General features: G+C 37.4%; 2 protein-coding genes across 2 annotated transcripts in view; one reads left to right on the top strand and one right to left on the bottom strand.

Annotated features, from left to right (window-relative positions):
• Positions 1-19,647, top strand: part of LOC136866102 (platelet-derived growth factor subunit A) — a 209,180-nt gene extending 189,533 nt beyond the window's left edge. The window contains exons 6-7 of the mRNA XM_067142779.2: positions 18,745-18,929; positions 19,043-19,647. Of these exons, the coding sequence (XP_066998880.2) occupies positions 18,745-18,929; positions 19,043-19,136 (279 nt within the window). The 3' untranslated portion in view covers positions 19,137-19,647. The remainder of the gene's footprint in view (positions 1-18,744; positions 18,930-19,042) is intronic.
• Positions 1-20,869, bottom strand: part of LOC136865884 (uncharacterized) — a 137,759-nt gene that overhangs the window by 55,760 nt on the left and 61,130 nt on the right. The window lies entirely within an intron of this gene.

Below are 20,869 nucleotides of genomic sequence, written 5' to 3'. Positions count from 1 at the left end.
CCTCTTTCCTATCATTTTTCTTTTACTGAAACACAATTTCTTGCTTTTTCCGCTGTGGATTTTCATTCAATTTTCATGCAACCATTTTTCAATCATATCTAAATCCTTCTGAAGCAATAGTTCGTCCTCCTCTCTCTTTATCTTCCGGTATATGATGTAATCATCAGCAAAGAGGCGTCCTTCCGATTTTATCGAATCGAGCATATCATTCATGCAAAGTATAAAAAGAATGGCCCAATAACACTACCCTGAGCTTCATCAGATATAACGTTTACTGGAGAAGATAGCGTTTCTCTCATGCGCACCCTCTGAGATTTTCCATTGAGGGGTTCTTGTATCCATTTCAACACTCTGATGTCAATGTCCGTACATGCTAATTTGTTAAGGAGGATGTAATTTGGCACAAGATCGAATGCTTTAGCAAAATCAATTACTATTGCATCAATCCTTGACCCATTGTCGAGCTTATCCGATATATCTTGACATACGGAACAGAGCTGGCTTTCGCAGGAGAAGCCTTCCCTAAAACCATGCTGCCCTTTAAATATCAATCCAGAAGAGTCTTCATTTTGTTCAGTAGTATATAAAAGATTCTATTAAGTACGGTAGGATTGCTTCACCCCTGAGTTTAAGTGCCTCTCTAGAAATAGAATCTGGCCCACAAGATTGATTTTTTGAGTTTGAAAAGACCTTTATGCAATAATGAAGCTTTAATTCGGAAATCATTATTCGTTTTCGGAAAATTGTCACTGAATAACTGTGCAGCCAGATTAAAAACCTTTCCGTAGTGCTTATTTAATGCTTCCACCACTTTATCTACATCTGTTGTCGCCAGTAAATTCCCTCCTTTATATAAAGGGAAGGAATTGACTTGTACTCCCCCTTCAGTCTTCGTATATATTTTTTAAAAAGGGTTCTAGGAATTTCGATTTTCATTTAGGATATTGTCAAGATATTTCTCTTCAGCTACTTTCTTTTCTGCTAGCAAATGCTTCACCAAACTTCTATACTCCGCTTTACACACATCATTATTGTTTCTTTTGTTGAACGCTCTCCTAGCATCGTGCATGGTGGGAACTCATTATGCGAATGTGGAGAGTAACAGACTTCTAGGCACCTCTTGCACTGTCGTCTATGCCCAGATTCATGTACAGGGTTGGAATTGGCACTGGCTGGAAACAATGCTATCAATGTAGCCAAATACTGGTCACAACTTGTATAAATAATGTATATATAGCGTAGATATTTTCATGTAATACTTCCTTTCTCCTTTTTTTAATTTTTATGTATGTTCTTCCATTTGCTATACTTCATATGCAAATTTTTCAAGTGCTTCATTCATAACTATATACAATTAATTTGTTCATGTACATCTTTCATATTCAGTACATATATTCAGTATCTCTTCCTTGTATATATTGGTACCTCTGACATGAATAAAATACGTTTAAGCTTCCTAATAGTCGCAGTGTAGTACGGTGGATCTGAATTTTCCCTGATTATCTTTTTGGGAATAAATTTATTCAGACACGTATTTAAAATGGTTTTGAAATTCTCCCCAAATGTCATCCATCCCCTTGCCCTCCTTTAACCAATTAGTATAGCACAACCTCAAATAGTTTTGAAAACCTACAGAGTCTCCCCTCGCATAGCACCAGATAGTCTTAGAAATTCCTACATGCCTCATATTACAAGTTCCCCAAGAGAGATCGAGTACCACTGCACTGGGGTCACTAATCCCCTGAATTACATCACAAGATAAAACTATGTTGTCCAGCCTGACTAGAAAAACATCTAAAAGTGCTCATTTACGCGTGTTCTTTGTAACGACTTGGGAAAAGCCATTATTCCACACTAATAAGTTAACTGCTTCCTGCGATAGCCCCCCCCCCCCCCCCCCACCGTACTTGACCCAGCCCAGTTTACTGATGGTAGATCAAGATCCCCTGCAATTATAGTTATTTTTCCGTAGCATATATTAGCACAGTCAATTCTGAAAGACAAGTGATCATGTTTAAACCTGATTTTGGTGGGCAATAAGCTCCAATAATGACTATATTTTGTTTATTGGGTGCATTATTTACCTCCACCCCAATTATTTCGCAGTCATCGAAAACCCATTTTAACGTACTGCTTAGCTCTGACCTAACACAAATGAAAATTCCCCCTCCTTTCGACCCTCTATCCCGTCTAAACGTTATAATGTTAATGTTATTGGATTTTCCGTCCCACTATGTATTTGAGCACCTTCACCACCAGACTGAGACAGGATCAAACCTGTCAAGTTGGGCTAAGAAGGCCAGCGCTCTACCATTTGAGTTGCTACTCAGCCCGGCTATTAGCACATAACAATAATTATAGAAAATATGATTTTCATTCAGTCATTTATATCCGACACCTTTTTACTGTACGAACTGTAATAATGGAGATATTCAAGAGTTTATTACAAAGTGTTTCAACAACCAAGTATTGCTGACGAGGAAGTATTGTTATGCCATCACAGTAGCTATGATGGTTGTTATGGAAAATTCTAAGTTCCCATGGAGGGAATTAGATATTTTTCACCAACAGAGCATGTCAAAAACAGATCAGATGTAATGCTTTTCAGGCATTGCTCTATTAACCAGCGTAGGGGTAGGGTCTGACACATCCCACTCTGATGACTCTAGTGTCAGACCTAAGACGAAACGCTGGTTAATAGGCCAACGCCTGAAAATCCTTACATCTAATCTGTTTTTGACATGCTGTATTGGTGAAAAATATCTAATTCCCTCCATGGGATAGAATTTTCCATTCGGAATTGCTAGGCGGGCAATAATTCCATTGTGGAGATTTATCTCCTGTATACAGTTATCAGACTGTGCCTCTTATAATGGGCTTCTGATAAGTTCACCTGCATACACCCCAGCATCAGTGGGTATGGTCTGACACATCCCACTCTGATGAGTCTAATGTCAGACCTAAGATGAAACGCTGGTTAATAGAGCAACGCCTGAAAAGCCTTACATCTGATCTGTCTATGATGGTTGTTGTCATTATTGTCTTTATAATATGCAAAATAATAACAATGTCATTTGTGTTACATCTCACTAACAACATTTACGGTTTTCTGAGACTCGAGGTGCCGTAATTTTGTCGCACGGGAGTTCTTTTGCGTGCCAACAATTTATAGCGCCACATACGTTTCCATAGACTGCATTTTAATCAGTACAGTGGTTCTACTTCAGATACTGACAACACGAACACTGTTCACGTAGTAAATCACAATAATTATAGTTATGTGCTAATAGCTGGGCTGGCCTTCTTAGCCCAACTTGGCAGGTTCGATCCTGTCTCAGTCCGGTGGTAAAGGTGCTCAAATACATAGTGGTACGTAAAATCCAATAACATTAACATTATTATGTGCTAATAACTTATATTTCTGAATATATTTCGAGGCTTGTGAAATAATACAGTATCCATGATCTGATATACAGTAAATACGTAGAAAGAGACAAAAATGTTGGTCGGTCACTTGCTTTCTTGGCTTACGCTGCGTGAACCATCAACGATAGACTCCAAGTGTAAGCGTACGAATTGTAGAACATAGAAACCTCTACAAAAAAGTCTGTGATGGTATATACCTATTTCCAACCGGTTGTCCTCTGGAAGAGATTTTATGCTATAGTCTGCGGTAAAAAAGTATAACTCCTTAAAATTAAATAAATATTTAGATATTATCCTCGAGTTCCTTATCAAAATAAATTGTTTGACCTCCTCCAGTATTTTATAAGGATTACAATAACCTTGTCAGCACATTATTTGCATGAATGGTTCAGAAGTTATGACTATTTTAGACTGTAGTGGAAATACGTGTCAGCAGGATGAGCAAGCGCTGTCTCATATCACATGACGTCATGCAGAAGGCGGCCAGGGAGAGAAACAAGTGAGCGCAATGCAGGAAGATACTTCCCTGGCATAACAGAATCTTAAAATGAAGTCACGTCTTTGTGGTTGATTCCAAGTAAAATTGGAATAGCAATAAAACAGAGAACAGGAAAGAAAGCAACAACTTTGTGGGACTCTTTTGATCAGTTTAGCTGACACAGTGTATATAGGCATTCTAGAAAAGATAAATGGTAGAGAGTGAACTGAATGAAAACCAGTGTGGTTTCAGACCACAGAGGGGCTGTCAGTACCAGATTTTTCAGAATGTGTCAAGTAACTGAATAAAGGCTACAAGTGAAATATACAGTTATTTTTATGTTTTGTAAATTTACACAAGGCATATGACAAGAGTACCAAGAGAGAAGTTATTGGCTATACTGACAAATTACAAGATCAAGGGTAGGTTATTACAGGCAATAAGATATTTATGCTGACAATCAGGTCACTATGTGAATTGATGGTAGAATGAGTTCTTGGTTCACACCAGTTACCAAGTTGCACAAGGCTGTAAACTTTCACCCCTATCATTCATATGTTATTACAAGGTATTGCAGGGAGGGGATTCAGTTGGTTAGAAATATATTAAGTAGTCTGGCATACTGAAAGCCTGCAATCTAATATAAATATCAGCATTTCCAAAACATAATTAATGTCAGTTGGAGAGAAACTTGAGAGGACTGAATAACAGATAGGAATACAAAACTGGAACACATAGATAATTTAAAATTCTTAGCTTGTGTATTCTCTCAGGAAGATAGTATAGTAAGTGAAATTAAATCAAAGTGTAACGAAGCTAACGCAGGGAGATTGCTGGTGCAATCAATGGTATTCTACAAGAAAGAAATGAGCTGTTGGATAAAATAATCTTGACATTGCTCAGTTTTCAGGCTGACTCTGCTATATGGGAGTGAAAGCTGAGTGGCCTCAGGATAGCGTACTAATTCATAAGATGGAGGTAGCAGATGGAACAAATGGCAAGAGGGTACTTAGAACATGGAGATAAAGGCTTACTTAGGAATAAATTTGATGGATGAAGCTGTGCGTATATAACTGGCTTTGGTAGTGGGGCCATCTGGGGCAAACTGAGGATAGGTTCCCCAGGATAATGGACTAGACCATGGTGAGTGAGAGAAACAGAGGAACACCAAGGTGATGATTTTTAATGATTTAAAGATATGAGGTGTGGAACTAAATAAGGCCACAGAGCTAGCTGGAAACAGAGAACTGTGGAGGTGTTTAGTTAATTAACAAAGGCTTGTACACTAAATGGTGAAAGGCATAACAGTCTATAGCAGAGGTTTCAAACTAAGGGCTGCACCAGCATGGGATGAGAGATTTACAAGGGAGGCACAGAAAACATACTCAGAAAAAAGCAATGTCAACCACCTCATTAATGTTTTGTGTTCTTGTAGGATTAAAAACAAAACAAAATGGTTGCTAAGAGTGAAAAGAGTTGTTCCTATTCATTTGAATTCTTCACCCTCCTCCAGCCAAGTATCACATCATGTGCTCTGTTATGGCCTTAGTCCATCTTTTCATTGAACGTCCAATAGATCCGTTCGCAATGGGCAGGCACGTAATGTAGGGTTTGTTTTGGTACGTAGGTGGTTTGAAAAGTTCTTGGAATGTACTAGAATTAAGTATCTTACCTCGGTGGAACTGCATTTATTTTTCAACATAGTCTCCCTGTAGACAAATGCATTTGGTCCAGCGATGTTCCAATGCCTTGATCCCATCTCGAAAATGAGATTCCTCCAGGCCTGAAAAATACCTCTCCAATTCGGGTGTCAGTTCTTCCCTTGTAGAAAATCTCCGTCCACCGAGGAAAATTTTCAGCTTGGGGAATAGATGAAAGTCTGATGGTGCCAAATCAGGTGAATAAGGTGGATGTGGCAACAATTCGTATCCCAGTTCATGAAGTTTTGCCATGGCAATAACACTTGTGTGCGGCAGAGCATTGTCCTGATGAAAGATGACCTTTTTCCTTGCCAAACCAGGCCTTGTTTTGCGTATCTTTTCCTGTAGTTGGTCTAGGAGATTTGCATAGTATCGCCCCATAATTGTTTGGCCAGTAGGAAAATAATCTATCGGCAGAATGCCTTTTGCATCCCAGAAAACTGATGCCATGACCTTTCCGGCCGAACGCACTGCCTTTGCTTTCTTTGGTGGTGGTGAATCAGCATGTTTCCACTGCTTTGACTGCTGTTTTGTCTCTGGGTTATAGAAGTGGACCCAAGTTTCATCTGTAGTCACAAACCAGAGCAAAAAATCTTGTTGGCTGCACTGAAAACGGGCCAGACTTTGTTCGGACATTTCCAATCTGGTGCGTTTATTGTCCAATGTCAAGAGCCGCGCCACCCATCTTGCGGATAATTTTTTCATACCCAATTCTTCGGTTAAAATATAATATACCCATTCAGAAGACATCCCTACAGCTTCAGCAATCTCCCGCACTTTCAGTCGACGATCCTCCATGACCATTTTATGCACTTTTGCGATAAATACTGGGGTCGTAACACATTTTGGCCGTCCACTACGCGGATCATCATCCAAGCTCTCCCGACCAAATTTAAACTCTCTGGTCCACTTGGCAACAGTTGAAAATGAAGGAGCAGAGTCCCCCAGTGTGTTCTGAAAGTCGGCATGAATTTTCTTTGCTTTCATACCTTTCTTTACAAAGTATTTAATCACTGCTCGAATCTCAGTTTTTTCCATTGTCACAGATCACTACGCGGGAACAACAACAAAGAGTCGTCACTACCACACTCCTGCAGCTAGAGAACTGACGCGCTACGTGTTCGCTCACAAAGGATGTGTGATTATTGCGCGGGAACCTCGTTGCTCTAGCACTGACATCTAGCGGTGATTCCAAGAACTTTTCAAACCGTCCTCGTATCCTCCTCCCGTCCATTCTCCAAAACATGTCTCTTCCAGGTTTGTCTCTATGCACGGAAGCACTTTGTTGCTTTTTAAAATTTTCAGGTAAATTAATGCAAATGGAATTTATTAACAATTTAGTTAAATGTTTATTGAAACACATTTTCTGGCCAACACTTTGATCTGAAGCAGCAGTTAGTACAGTAACTAATAACAAAAACTATGGTGAATTTTGAAATCCACTAATTTATTCTACACTATTCTCAAATATATGCGAGTGAGAGAGAGAAAAAATTGTAAGAACTATATGGGGATGCCAGCTGGAAATGTTTGGGAATCTCTATTCTGTAATAAAGATGTATCCAGTTAAGCATATTAGCAGAGACCTTCGATACTGCCCAAGTACGTAAGTTATATTCACATCATCCTTTGTTTGTGGGGGGGAGCTAGTACTTTGTTTATGTCTACAAAATTCTGATTCTCATTTCCGTTCCAACTGGTTTTGCTTAAATATTTCTGAATTATTTTATACCTATCAAGGAGCAATGGTAAACCATAGTGTTCAAGGGTGATCCACCTATTGCCACGACAATGTTGTTTAATTTGATTAATTCTTCGTTATAAATACGGATCTTACTGTCCATTTTGGGAAATTATCAAGTAAAATGTCAATTCCTTTGACCAAGTAGCCCTTGTATATCTGCCAAAGTGCCAGCACTTGAATTGCTGTGTATCTGCGGGTACAGTGAAAACTATAGGCCTATCTACCATTTCTAAACATGAGAGGAAAGTATTAAAAGGTGCAAAAAGGTGTGAAAATTACACGAGAACACATGAAAACCTTTTCTGCTGGGGATTATAAATGAACAAGTACTTGGTACACAAACACCAGACAAAAAATATGAAAACATGTGCAGAGGAGCCAACAAATCTAATTTTGGCTCTGAAGAACTTCTTCGAATCTGATGATAAGACTGTTGGAATGCATGTAATTGTAATATTCAAAGGCAAGTGCTATCCAGGAATTGTAGCAAAGGTATACAAGTGAGGTGCAGTTGTCAGTGTAATGGACAATACTGGGAAGTGGCCGGTTATCAAGGACGAAATTTAGTGCGCAGATGACAAAATATGGTGTAAAATTAATCCAACCATACAAAGCGGAAAACTATGTACATTAGTTCATTTATGCTCTGACCTTACTGTAATCCTACTTTCCACTTCCATCCTGACCATTAAACATAAAAATACAGAATGTATAGTCTCAAATACAGTTTAATGTGAAAAATCATGCAAATTGTATCAACTGTTTTCTTGTACCAAGGTAATAAACAAACAAACAAACAAACAAACTGATAAGACAAAAATTTACATATCAAGCCCAATTTGTACAAGTTTACTAACGAACCCACAGCCTAGTTGCTTCTCCTATGAGCTGTTGCCACCTGCAACTCTAGAACCAAAGGAGAGGGAGAGGGGGGCATTTCAACTAGGACTATGTTCTTTGTCTGTGCACATCCTGGTCAGTGACAAAACCCATTGGTCAAACATGTCAAGGGTGCAAAGCAAGAGGCCTTTCCATGAGTGTGTCCTCTGCAGAGCACGAGCAGTGTTTTGTGTCAGACCATTGGTATATCAACAAAGACACTGTTTAGCAGTTTTTACTGTGCAATACTTGGCTATGAAATATATCTGTATTGAATTCTGGGAATGCAGCCAATTCCACTCACTTCAGCCAATGGCAGAGGTAGTAGCCGCAGGAGACATGAAAAATTTTGCATGATTTATGACATTACGCTAGGTTATAAAACTTGGTGAGTCCCTAGCATTTGTAGGGAATGCACCACTCCCCCCCCCCCCCCCTCACCTTCATGTAACACAAGGTAAGATTTCCATAATTTATTTGCTATAATGGCATTTATGCTACAGATCTCTTAGTATATTTCAACTGCCTAATCTTCATTAAATGTCCCAAGACAGTTACAAAATCTCTGAAATGAACTAGGTCATTACAATGACGTCAGTAGGAATGGCGCGGTTAAAAGCAATGCTTTCATATGAAATACTTGATCAAATGAAAAACCACACATTTTCTCACTTTTAACAAACAGTACTATGCTGCCGATGTAACAGTCCAAAGTTCCAGAGCTGGAATGACCAAGCCACAGACAGCCGTGATCCATGAACACTCTTCGTCTTTTATCGGCGGGGGAGTACAAATAGTGGAGAGTGCCAGGGCAAAAACTATGATTTTTTTACTAATCTGTTTCGTAAAGGTACCAGATGAGTCGGAAAATCTCGATTCACTACACTGGCAGCGGAATAATCTGTCTTTGAGGCAAATTTTTCCTCCCAGCCAGAGGAGAAACCCCCTCTTCACTGCTAATTTGGAATAAAATGAAAGTAGAATTTAATAAAAGTGAAGAGGAAGAAGCTCTTCTTCAGAAATGGCTCTTTTCAGGGTTGAATTTAGAGTTATTTAGTGAATTGTGGTGCTATAATTTGGAATAGACCTAAATTGTAATTCTAGACCAGGTCATACTACTATTACTACTACTACTGCTGCTGCTGCTGCTGCTAAGTAAGCCTCTGCCTTAAGTGTGTACAATGCTCATTCAAAAAAGAACGTCAGAGTAGGATCGAATAGCTGGAATACTATGATGAACCAGTGTGTTATGTGCCAGCAGTATCAGAAAATGTATGAACTAGAGGAATGACATGCTAAAGAAGAAAGTTTTCTAACTCCCCAGCTATTTTCCGCCAATATTCAGTCAGGCCGTTATATTCGGTATGCAGCAGTAATCCCCATCTATAGGAAATGAGTGGCAGCATAAGGGACACAGAACATCACAACAAACAATGGTCAATGTAATGTTATTGTTGATCAATGTTGTGCGCTTTCGATATTGTATGCCTTCACATTTAGTTTTCTTCCAACTCTGAAATACCACTCATCATAGTCGGTACGGTAAAACTGAATAAAACATAAATGATCAGAAATTGTATTCTCCATAACTTTTGTTATGTAGTACTTTTTGACAAGACCAATAACATAGGTATTTAAAAATTAAATTTTACGCACCTTACCCTAAACTACAATTTCATCCAGGGTGAATAAAATTGTTCATAGCTTAGACTGTAGTTTCTTATTCCCCGACTCTATATACTGATTTTCATTTAGGTTAATTCTGTTAACCCATTTTCTTGTGGCTCTGCGTTGATATATACAAATTCATGAATATGTGTGTTGTCATAGCTGGTACGGTAAATGATTGGAAATTTAATTTTATATAAATTGAGTTATGTAGTATTTATCGACAGGATCACTAATAATATAAATATTTCAGAAATTTTAGGCCTTCCCCTAAACTACCATTTCACTCAGTGTGAATAAAATGATTTACAGCCTACATTGTAGTGGCTCATCCCCCATCTTTACATACCAATTTTCATTAAATTCTCTTCAGCTGTTTTCTCATGATGCATGTACAAACATAAAGACAGACAGACAGACAGACAGACAGACAGACAGACAGACAGACAGACAGACAGACAGACAGACAGACAGACAGACAGACAGACAGACAGACAGACAGACAGACAGACAGACAGAAGTTATGGAAAAGTAAAAAGTGCATTTCCTTGATACTGTGGACATGACTGATACAGAAGTACCATTCTTTTCAAATTCTGAGCAATGTACAGACAAAACTCTTTTTTTAAATTATAACTGTTCGTGGATGTGGGTAGTTCGAAGTGATATGTTTTGTTTTCAATTAAACCTCTGCTAGTGTCAAAGGTTTGCAAGAAATTCCACTCACGGGCACGGTCATTCGGCGAGTACCGGTTATATCCCTTTTTCAACGTCAGGCTCATGTACACAGAGTAAATCCTACGTCCTACCTAACTACATAAGGCTATTAAATAATAATTTAGGAAATGAGAACATCGCAATATAATCCACTATTCATGAAAAAGAAAAATAATTATTATTATTATTATTATTATCATTTGACTAGACAACATGATGGAGAATATAAAAAATATCACATTGATTAATCTTTGTTGGTTTCCATTAACATATTATGAACATTTCTCTGACGTTAAATTCATAAAATTCAGAAATAAATTCATCACAACATTTCTGAAATTCTTGACCACGAAATAATGAATTATTAACAATTCTCTGGAAATCCACCAATCATAAGATAATTAATTAGTAATTATTCACTTTGTTCATTCATCTGTGTCACGCATCAGCCCACAGTCTGCCTTCGCATATTCTATCTGTTTTGATCGTCTATCTATCTATCTAACATACAACTTGAACACCCCAACGATCCAGTCTTCCTAACGTTGCATGATAATGTAATCATCTGATAATCAGCCAAAGTGACCAAATAAATTCAATAAATAAATCAATCATGGTGATGACAGCACTCATCTGTAACTTTCAACTTCACCGTACCTAAAATAAACAACATCTAACTACTGACATACTCAATGTAAACGGTAATATTAGGATGTCCTCACTGCGTCTGCTCTCCTCCAAAGATTTCCTGTAACACTACTGCCCAAAGTCAACTACTACAAGCAACTACTCTGAATACTAACGTACTACAACAGGTGACATTAACCTCTTAACCCATATGCACCCGCCAGCCCTTTGCTCTGACATTGCTAGGAATCCACCAACTTTTTAGTATGCAACCCGAGTGTTGCAAGCTTTCGGTTAAAACAGTATAGTGGGTGATCGACTGCGCGTATTATCACAGGACCTGTTTTATATTATTGAGAAATATCACACTATTGTTCATGACACAAAAAACAGAACAATACAGAAATATAACTTATAAAAAATCCCTTTGAAATCTAAAATTTTTCATTAACTTATCTCACCTCGGAAGTTCTTTAGTGTGTGTTATGGCCTTAATTATACGACACAAGCCTAACATTTACCTGCTTTTGAAATAAGGAAATAATAGGAAAGCAATAAGACGTGAGCCTAATATTTGCCTGATTTGGAAATAAGGAACTAATGAGAAACAAATCACGAGTAAGTGAATAATGAGATTTGAACCTATATCCCAAATACGAACTTAGAGCCATATGTCTCACTCGGTGTGTTGGGCCGAACCCGTCCTGGGATATCCCGGCACTAAAAGCCATACGACATTTCATTTTTTTATTATTATTATTATTATTATTATTATTATTTCAGTCTGAGGATCAGGGATCAGTGGTAAAGTGTTCGCATCCAGGTACCAAAATTGTAGGTTCAAATTCGGCAATCGCAATTGGATCTTGAGGGGCGGGAGAAATTTCATTCGGCATTCCATGTCGTACGATATTACTACGCGAAAGATCTCTGGTGATATATTTTGTGTTCATTCATGCACAGGATCACTAATAACTTCTTCCTCACTAACACTGCTGAAATCAGAGCCTAAAACATCAAATATGCTTTGAATTTCGTTATTACTGAGCATTTCTCGCGAACAAGCAACTTCCTTCTCAGCCATCTTGTCAACAACAGAATACAGATTTCTCGATCGATATTTTAATTAATTCTCTTTGCCAAAGAAGCATACCAGAGCACTCTGGTGACACTTTGAGACACCAAGAACAGATTTCAATTTAAAATGTTTCTGGAAAAAACCAACAGATGTCACAAATATCTCCAATATGCAATCTTGCATCCCGGCGTACCAGTCCGCTTGTGGAGTCCTGGCCCAGCCGCTCGAGCGTGAACCAGTCCGCTTACGGGTGCATAGGGGTAAAACAACACATCTCACTGTTTATTGATGTCATTTATCGAAGATCCTCTCCAATTCATCCGTTAATACACTCGTCTTACCTTCTTGCCGTACCATAAACTCATATTTCAATGATTTCCACACGTTCGACATTTAATATTTCCGGGATACCTTTTGAAACACTATCATCACATCATATCGCTTGCCTATCCGAGAATCTTTAAAACACTGCACGATGAACATCTCATTTAAACCATTACCAATCTAGGTTCACTGACATTCTCGAGGACTTACTACACTGCTGTAGTATCAATCTCAATAAACCACATTATCATAATAATCACATTACATCACCATAATATTCTCGACGATCCTATCATTTACCATATCTTACCTCAAAATGTGCACCATGCCTACACCATCATTCTAAATACACAAGCGCATGTATCCGAAGAACCTCAACTATTCGCGTATAAAATCATCTCATAATTGACAGCATACTTTCACTTCACTAAATTATTACGCGACACAAATCATTGTATAGAAGATCTTGACACTGACATATTAATTACATATAATCACTCACTAGAATTACATACGCCGCACTCAATATTACCTTATTTACGAACAGACTCTTACAAACATTCAGACAGTATCAGGAAATTCCATAAAAATATTACCACACTTATATGCCTCCATCATCTGACATTCACGGCAAACCGAATTGCTACTCTTACCAATGATCGGGTTATCACTCTGACAGATACACAATGACAATCACGTTGGGTTACTCAAGCTATATTCTCTTTAGGTCACCTGAGTCACATGGTAACAAATCCAATACTACTATAAGTTTGCTACAGATAGAATAAAGGAAGACAATGCCTGGGTACTTATCATTGATGACTCTGGTGTTCACCCCATCATCTTGGTTGCGGTAGCCATGGACATTCATTTCCATATCATTGCGGTAATTCCATCTGAACTCGGACCCATCAAGACACTAGTCTTGACTTTGGCCCACATTTCCGCCTTGATTGGATTCATTATAATGATAACCAGGTTCGTCATCCTTCCACCCTGAAACTTGTACCAATGATATTAATACAGTGCAAATAGATTTTAAATTATCTCAATTTTGTTTACGACATTCGCCTTTCGTATATTAACGTTGTTCAACATGTTACCGAGCTCTTAAAACCTTATAATGTCTTTAAATCCTTTATAATCTCATCAATTCCTTCTTAACGTGTACCAGAGCTGTTCTTTAGTCAATCTTCTTCGATGTTTTTTTTTCATTCATTGTCATAAACCTTATTTTTATAATATTACAATAATACTTCAGTTCACAGTTCATGATTCTTACTAAAACTACTATGCTATAATCTCCCTTCCATCTGTTTTTGACATTTGAGGAACATTTTGTCTAACATAGTTGCTCTCTTCATTCAAGGAAATACGCAAAGGAACACACTCTGCCATTCATCTTCTTAATGCATACAATCCATTACTCTGCACACGCCTTCTTGATGATTAAACTTGCACTATTGCAAACCGTTCCATGGCCTCCGCCGCGTGACGTTCCTGGACCTGAATGTTACATATGAGATTTAACTTCTTCACAGCTGTTGATGTGATCTTTTATTTGCTGGTCTTTATTCGTACCCCAATTCATGTTTTCTTGACTCAATCATCCGAATACCACAGGGTTCTGAGCTTATGAATTTCTCCTGATTTTCCATTAAATTTCCTCTTAAACGAGCAAGTTATCTCGGTTTATGTACATAGTTGGACGTATAGATTAGATGTATTCCTGCTGGACGTGTACTTCTGTACAGTTTCTGTTGATCTATTCTTATTATAACTTTCAATGGTTCATTCAATGGTTCGACCTAGAGACCATTGAAAGGTTATAATATATATATTTATTAAAATGACATTTGTCATCATATAGGCATTTATTACGATGAGTTCGCCACTCCCAAAGGCATTTTAGAGCTACTGCCAGCCGAAAATTGTAGGCTGCTCCTAACATGGAGAACAGACGCCTTTTGTAGCCGCTCCTCTCGAGTACAGACGTTACAGCTGATATGGGGTTTCAGTGGCATTTCCGCACTGAGGGCCCATTTCCCTTCTATAAGGACTCCTCCGCCCTTCGCCGTTGGTCCTTATAGTGGGTCAGGCTATTTACCCCCGCCCAACACTCAGCGTGGAGACACTGGCTGTATGGTTTATTCCATTACCATTTACATTGCGTCAAATGATGGAAAGGTATTGGGAATATGGAAAGGACATGGTAATAACATTTCTAGATATTGAAAAGGCACATGACAGTGTCCCAAGGAATTTGGTTTGGAAAACATTGGCAAAGGCACAAATTGGGAATGAAACAATGCAGATGGTAATAGCATTGTATCAAAATTGCAAAAGCTGTGTTAGAACCAAAGTGGGTCAAACTGAATGGTTCAGAGTTGGAACAGGCTTAAGACAGGGAAGTGTATTGTCTCCCTTACTCTTCATTATCATCATGGATAGAATTCTACCTAATATCAAGGAGAAGATGATGGACGAGCAAATAAAGTCTATGGTCTTTGCTGATGACCTTGTTGTTTGGGGAGATAATGAAGAGGAAGTACAGACACAAGTTGATTTATGGAATCAGGAGATAAGAAATTTTGGAATGAAGATTAGTACCGCGAAAAGTAAGACTTCGATCATGACAAGAGGTAACAGAAAATTCAGGGGAGTGATAAAAATAGGAAATGAAACTCTTGAAGTAGTGAAATTTTTTTAATATTTGGGCAGCGTGATATCACAAGATGGAAATTTGGATGGAGAAATTGATTTAAAAATACAGCAGTCTGCAAGTTTCTACCAGTGTGTGAGAGACATTGTATGGGACAAAGATGTGCCAATGAAGTGCAAGAAGGTTTTATACTCGTCCTATTATAAACCTATACTGACCTATGCTTCAGCAAAGGAGAGTATAAATAATCCACCTTATATCAATACAAATTATGTTGTTAATACAAGATTATAACATTTTTATTAGGGACCGGTTTCAATGTCTTTGGACATCATCATCAGCCACAATAGGTTAAATTAAAAAAGATATATATCTTACAATACAAAATATAAACCATTAGTGATAAAATAACATAAAATGGGAGAAATATACAATATGATAGTGCTTAAGAATCATTTTTACAAAATTTACAAGTTAGATACTTGATGGTCAAACAATAAAATAGGAGTGAAAAAATATTAACAAATGGTTTAAAAAGTCTTTGCCCCTGTGTAATGCCTAAAAGTTTTGAGCATGGCATAAATAAAAAGCAGAATTAATGTTAAATGTTGACATCTAAAAGCTGACGTAAATTGTTGTTCCTCTATAGATAATATGTAATTTGGTAGTGCCCTACATCCTCAGTTTTCATAAGGTAAACATTAAGTTATAGGGTAGTTAAGCAAGTGGATCGTGTTTACAGTATTGACAGAAGTATTTGTTATGAAACCCGAAAGTTCTCGATCCAATGCGGGACCTTGATCGGCCTGTTTGTACGGAGAACAGAAAGGAACTCTTATTTTAAAAGCTGATGTAAATCGTTGTTCCTCTGTAGATAATATATAACTTGGTAGTGGCCTGTATCCTTAGTATTCATGAGGTAAACATTAAGTTACAAGGTAGTTAAGCAAGTGGATCGTGTTTACAGTATTGACAGATGTCGATGTGACTTGAATAAAGAGCTCAACATCATACGTGCGATAGCTAGGTTTAACGGTTATAATAAGAATTTTATTGAGCGTATTATTAACAAATTCAGGCACCGTTCAAACTCTAATTTAATAAAAGATAAACCCAAACCTAAATTATTTTCGACTTTCACCTTTAACCGTAACATTTACAGAGTTACCAACTATTCAAGAAGCATAACGTTAACATTGCCTTCCGAACCAACAACAGCAACATGCATGTTTTTCACAATTCCAACTTAATTAACAAATCCAACCCTTTCATGAAGTCAGGTGTTTACAGGTTTAAGTGCAACGACTGCCACAGCTCTTTTATTGGACAAACAGGTAGGAACTTTAAGATTAGATATGCAGAACACCTTAATGCAGTCAAATACAACACGTTTTCTGCAGTAGGTCAACACATTCATGATTATAAACATAAATTTAATGGTATAATCACGACTTAACAATTTTAGATACGTTGAGCAAAGGCCCCTTGTTAGACACCACGGAGATCTGCTATATACACTTGGATCAATGTTTCAATCCAAATCTGAATCTCAATGACATTTCCAAAAAGCCTAAAATTTTATTTTATGTCCTCATTTCAGTATTCAACATTGTTAAGCTCTCCGAAAACAGTTGGTTCAATCAGATTTTACGTAACAAATTATCGCGCTATCCTTCCCTTCCACGTCTGCCTGACTCCGCCCCTTCCATCGCCCCTCTCCTGATCCACCCCTCTCCCTCCCTTAATACTGTGCTATGCTCCATGTAAGCTCCAGCCTTCAGTTCCTCTCCGTTCTCCGTACAAACAGGCCGATCAAGGCGAGTCCTGTACCTTAAAATTCCTTTAATATAATGCCCTCTTTTCCATCAACTTATTTTAATTCAAAAATTGTCTTTCTTACACTTCAGGTCCCGCACTGGATCGAGAACTTTCTGGTTTCACAATAAATACATCTGTCAATACTGTAAACACGATCCACTTGCTTAACTACCTTATATCTTAATGTTTACCTCATGAAAACTGAGGATACTGGGCACTACCAAGTTACATATTATTTATAGAGGAACAACGATTTACGTCAGCTTTTAGATGTCAACATTTAACACTAATTCTGTTTTTTTTATTTATTTATGCCATGCTAAAAACGTTTAGGCATTACACAGGGGCAAAGACTTTTTAAACCATTTGTTAATATTTTTTCACTCCTATTTTATTGTTTGACCATCAAGTATCTAACTTGTAAATTTTGTAAAAATGATTCTTAAGCACCACCATATTGTATATTTCTCCCATTTTATGTTATTTTATTACTAATGGTTTATATTTTGTATTGTAAGATATATATATCTTTGTTCATTTAACCTACTGTGGCTGATGATGATGTCCAAAGACATCGAAACCAGTCTCTAATAAAAATGTTGTAATCTTGTATTAACAATATAATTTGTATTAATATAAGGTGGATCATTTATACTCTCCTTTATTGTGTGTTAATCACCTTTCAATACGGACCAAATATGTTTTTAATATTAGATCTATGCTTCAGCAGCTGGGACATTAACTAAGCAGAACTAAAGTAAGATACAAGCAGCTGAAATGTTCTTGAGGAGCATACAGGGAAAGACAAGACGAGATAGAATATGAAATAAGGAAAAGCGTGGGAGTGTGTAAACTTCAAGAAGAGATTGATATGTGTTGTTGTTGTTGATGATGTTGATGTTGTTGTTGTTGTTGTTGTTGTTGGGTATTCAGCCCGAAGGCTGGCCTGATCCTCGACAGCTCTACCAAAGGCTATCAGAGACAGCCTAGGCGACACTGAGGAGGCATACTAGGGAAATGAGGAGTGAGGTAGTTTCCTGTTACTTTCCTCAGATTGAAATAGCAAAGCTAAAATGGTTTTAACACATGATGAGAATGCCAGGAGAGAGAATACCAAAGAGAATATTCATGGATACAGAAACTGGAAAGAGGCCTAGAGGACGTCCTAGAATGAGATGGAGGAGCTCTGTTGTGGACTGTATTGCAAATAGAGGAGATATTAGCAATAAAGTACTAGAAGAGGAATGGTGGAAAGATTGAGTAAGGTGGAGGGCTTTGATACACTACCCTACCCAGAGAGAATCTGGAAAAAGGAATGGATGAAGAAGATTAAAATGACAAAATTGTTTAAAAAATTCTTTACTGTCTACTTATTTTCTGAATTCTGAATTTGGTGCTGGGAAATATAGTTACTATTTAATTCTCCACTCACTAAATTATACTTCCTGCCTTATATCACCCCCATCAAATGCAAAGATTATTATTACTACAAACCAATGCAAATGTGCATTCTTATTCACTTTATAAATGTTGGTATAATAGTTCCATGATTTTCTCTGGATGGTCAGCAAGGTTAGTCCAAACTGCAAACAACTTTAATTCAATTCTGTTTCATTTTTACAGGACTGTAATCAGTACCAAGAATACCGCAAGAATGAGTGTCGCTGTGTGTGTCTCAATGTGGATGAACAGCAGAAGTGCCTAGCAGAGAATGAAACTAAATTATGGGATCATAGCAACTGCACTTGTGAATGTAGAGACACAAAAGAATGCAGCACAGGTTTTTACTTTGACCAATACACATGCAGGTAAAATAGCCCTTGAATATAAACTATCCGTATAAGCTACATCACACTGTCACAACATGTATTTGCTTACATATTCTCCAAAACTAATTTGCTTAAAATGTTAAATTTTACAGTTGTGTACCAGTACCCAAAGTAAGAGGCAGCTCACCTCTACAAGAAAGACAACGACGAGGCCAGAGACCTCAACAAAAAGAAGTCAGTAATTAGATCCTATAACAGACTGCAAGTACAAATCAACGAGAAGAGCGACTTGTGTCATAAGTATTTATAAATGTGGTAAAATTCACCAGTATTTTGGTGTTGTTATGTGCAGCAAGGCATCAGGAGAATTCTACAAATGAGGTTTCAAATGTTCCACAGAGTGTGCAATTGAGTCTTGTCTCAAGAAACTGTAAAGTATTACATAAATCGTACCTTTTTCTGAATTTCATACTTCTGATTCCTTCTGTTTGTTATTTCGATCCTTGTTGTTACAATGATGATAATAAACTGTTATTAAGAATTTCATTTCATTATCTTTGTATTTCAAACTTTTGATTCTTCAATACTACTGGGAAGGAAGTGTTATACAGTCCTTCTCTTCTCTATTTATGCCCTGGAAGGAAGGAAGGAAGGAAGGAAGGAAGGAAGGAAGGAAGGAAGGAAGGAAGGAAGGAAGGAAGGAAGGAATTTATCTATGTATTATGTACATATATTATAGCATTAAAGATTTCTGTAACTGTCAATAAAATTCTTATTTATATAACCAATATTTATTATTTCAGTAACATGTCACATCTTAAACGACTTAAGTTTAAGATTACACATACAAAATGTATTTGAAATATAAACAGTCATCTTATCTTCAACCTAATTTTGAAACTAGTTCTGCCCTCCCATTCATCCAAGAATTATTCCTCTCCTTTCCCACATTCTGAAAAATAACCAAATAAACTTCTTTTTAAGTATCCCTCGGTAAAATGTATTTTCTTTACGCAATAAATATCGTTCACAAAGATCGTAACACTTCCAGTGGATAATCAACAAAATACTGTTAGCCAATTTTTCATTGGCAATAAATGTAAATACACTCTTCGGGTTTCCACTGACAGAATGTTTCTTCATTAAATTCAAGTAATTCATAATATATGTGGAAGTTATTGCTTGCTGCTTCAGCACATTTGGACTTATTAAGCGTATAACACATGTTGATTTAATGTACAGCCACAAGAACATACAGATGATGGATATTCTCCTGAGGATAATCCTGCCACAGGAGGCACAACAGACCCTCCAAATCTGCCATAGTTCCCAAACAAACTGGTCTCAAACATTCTCAATGGGCAAGAGGTCTGTAGACCTTGGAGAGCAATGTTCTAAAATGTCCACCCTGCGGCTTCTCTCAAAATCATCTAGCTGGTCAAACACTTGTCAAATGTGTCATAGAGCATATTGTGAGATCACTTAACTTCGTCCTGTGACTCACACTACTACTAAGGCCTTATGCAGTGTCTTGCATATATGAATGACGGACGTACATATACACTCCCTAGTGACACTTCTGCACAAGTAATCAGTATTAAATGCTAATGGGACATACATCAGCCTATGATGAAACTGTGTGGCGACCTTCATTGTACTCATGCGATTCATTAATGGTGCGCAATACTTTTGGAAATAAGAGCATCTCCAAAACTATTTTTTATATACAAATTGTACAAAACAAAAGTTATCAAAACTACAATTCTGGATCATATAAGCCTCATACATGTTTACTGTAAAAGCTGTAATAATGGAAATTTCACTAATTTAGATTTTTTTACAAAGTCCTTCAAAGGTGAGCATCGCTTACATAGAAATATTGTTAATATATTATCATAATGAATTATCTGGTGATAGTGGCATTTGCTGTGATTGTTTTTATAGACTGCAAAAACACTGTGCTCATTAGCCCCTATTGA

The sequence above is a fragment of the Anabrus simplex genome, chromosome 3, assembly GCF_040414725.1.
Source record: "Anabrus simplex isolate iqAnaSimp1 chromosome 3, ASM4041472v1, whole genome shotgun sequence".
Classification (NCBI taxonomy): domain Eukaryota; kingdom Metazoa; phylum Arthropoda; class Insecta; order Orthoptera; family Tettigoniidae; genus Anabrus; species Anabrus simplex.
The sequence above is the reverse complement of the archived record's forward strand: the minus strand, read 5'-3'. Positions and strand labels throughout refer to the sequence as shown.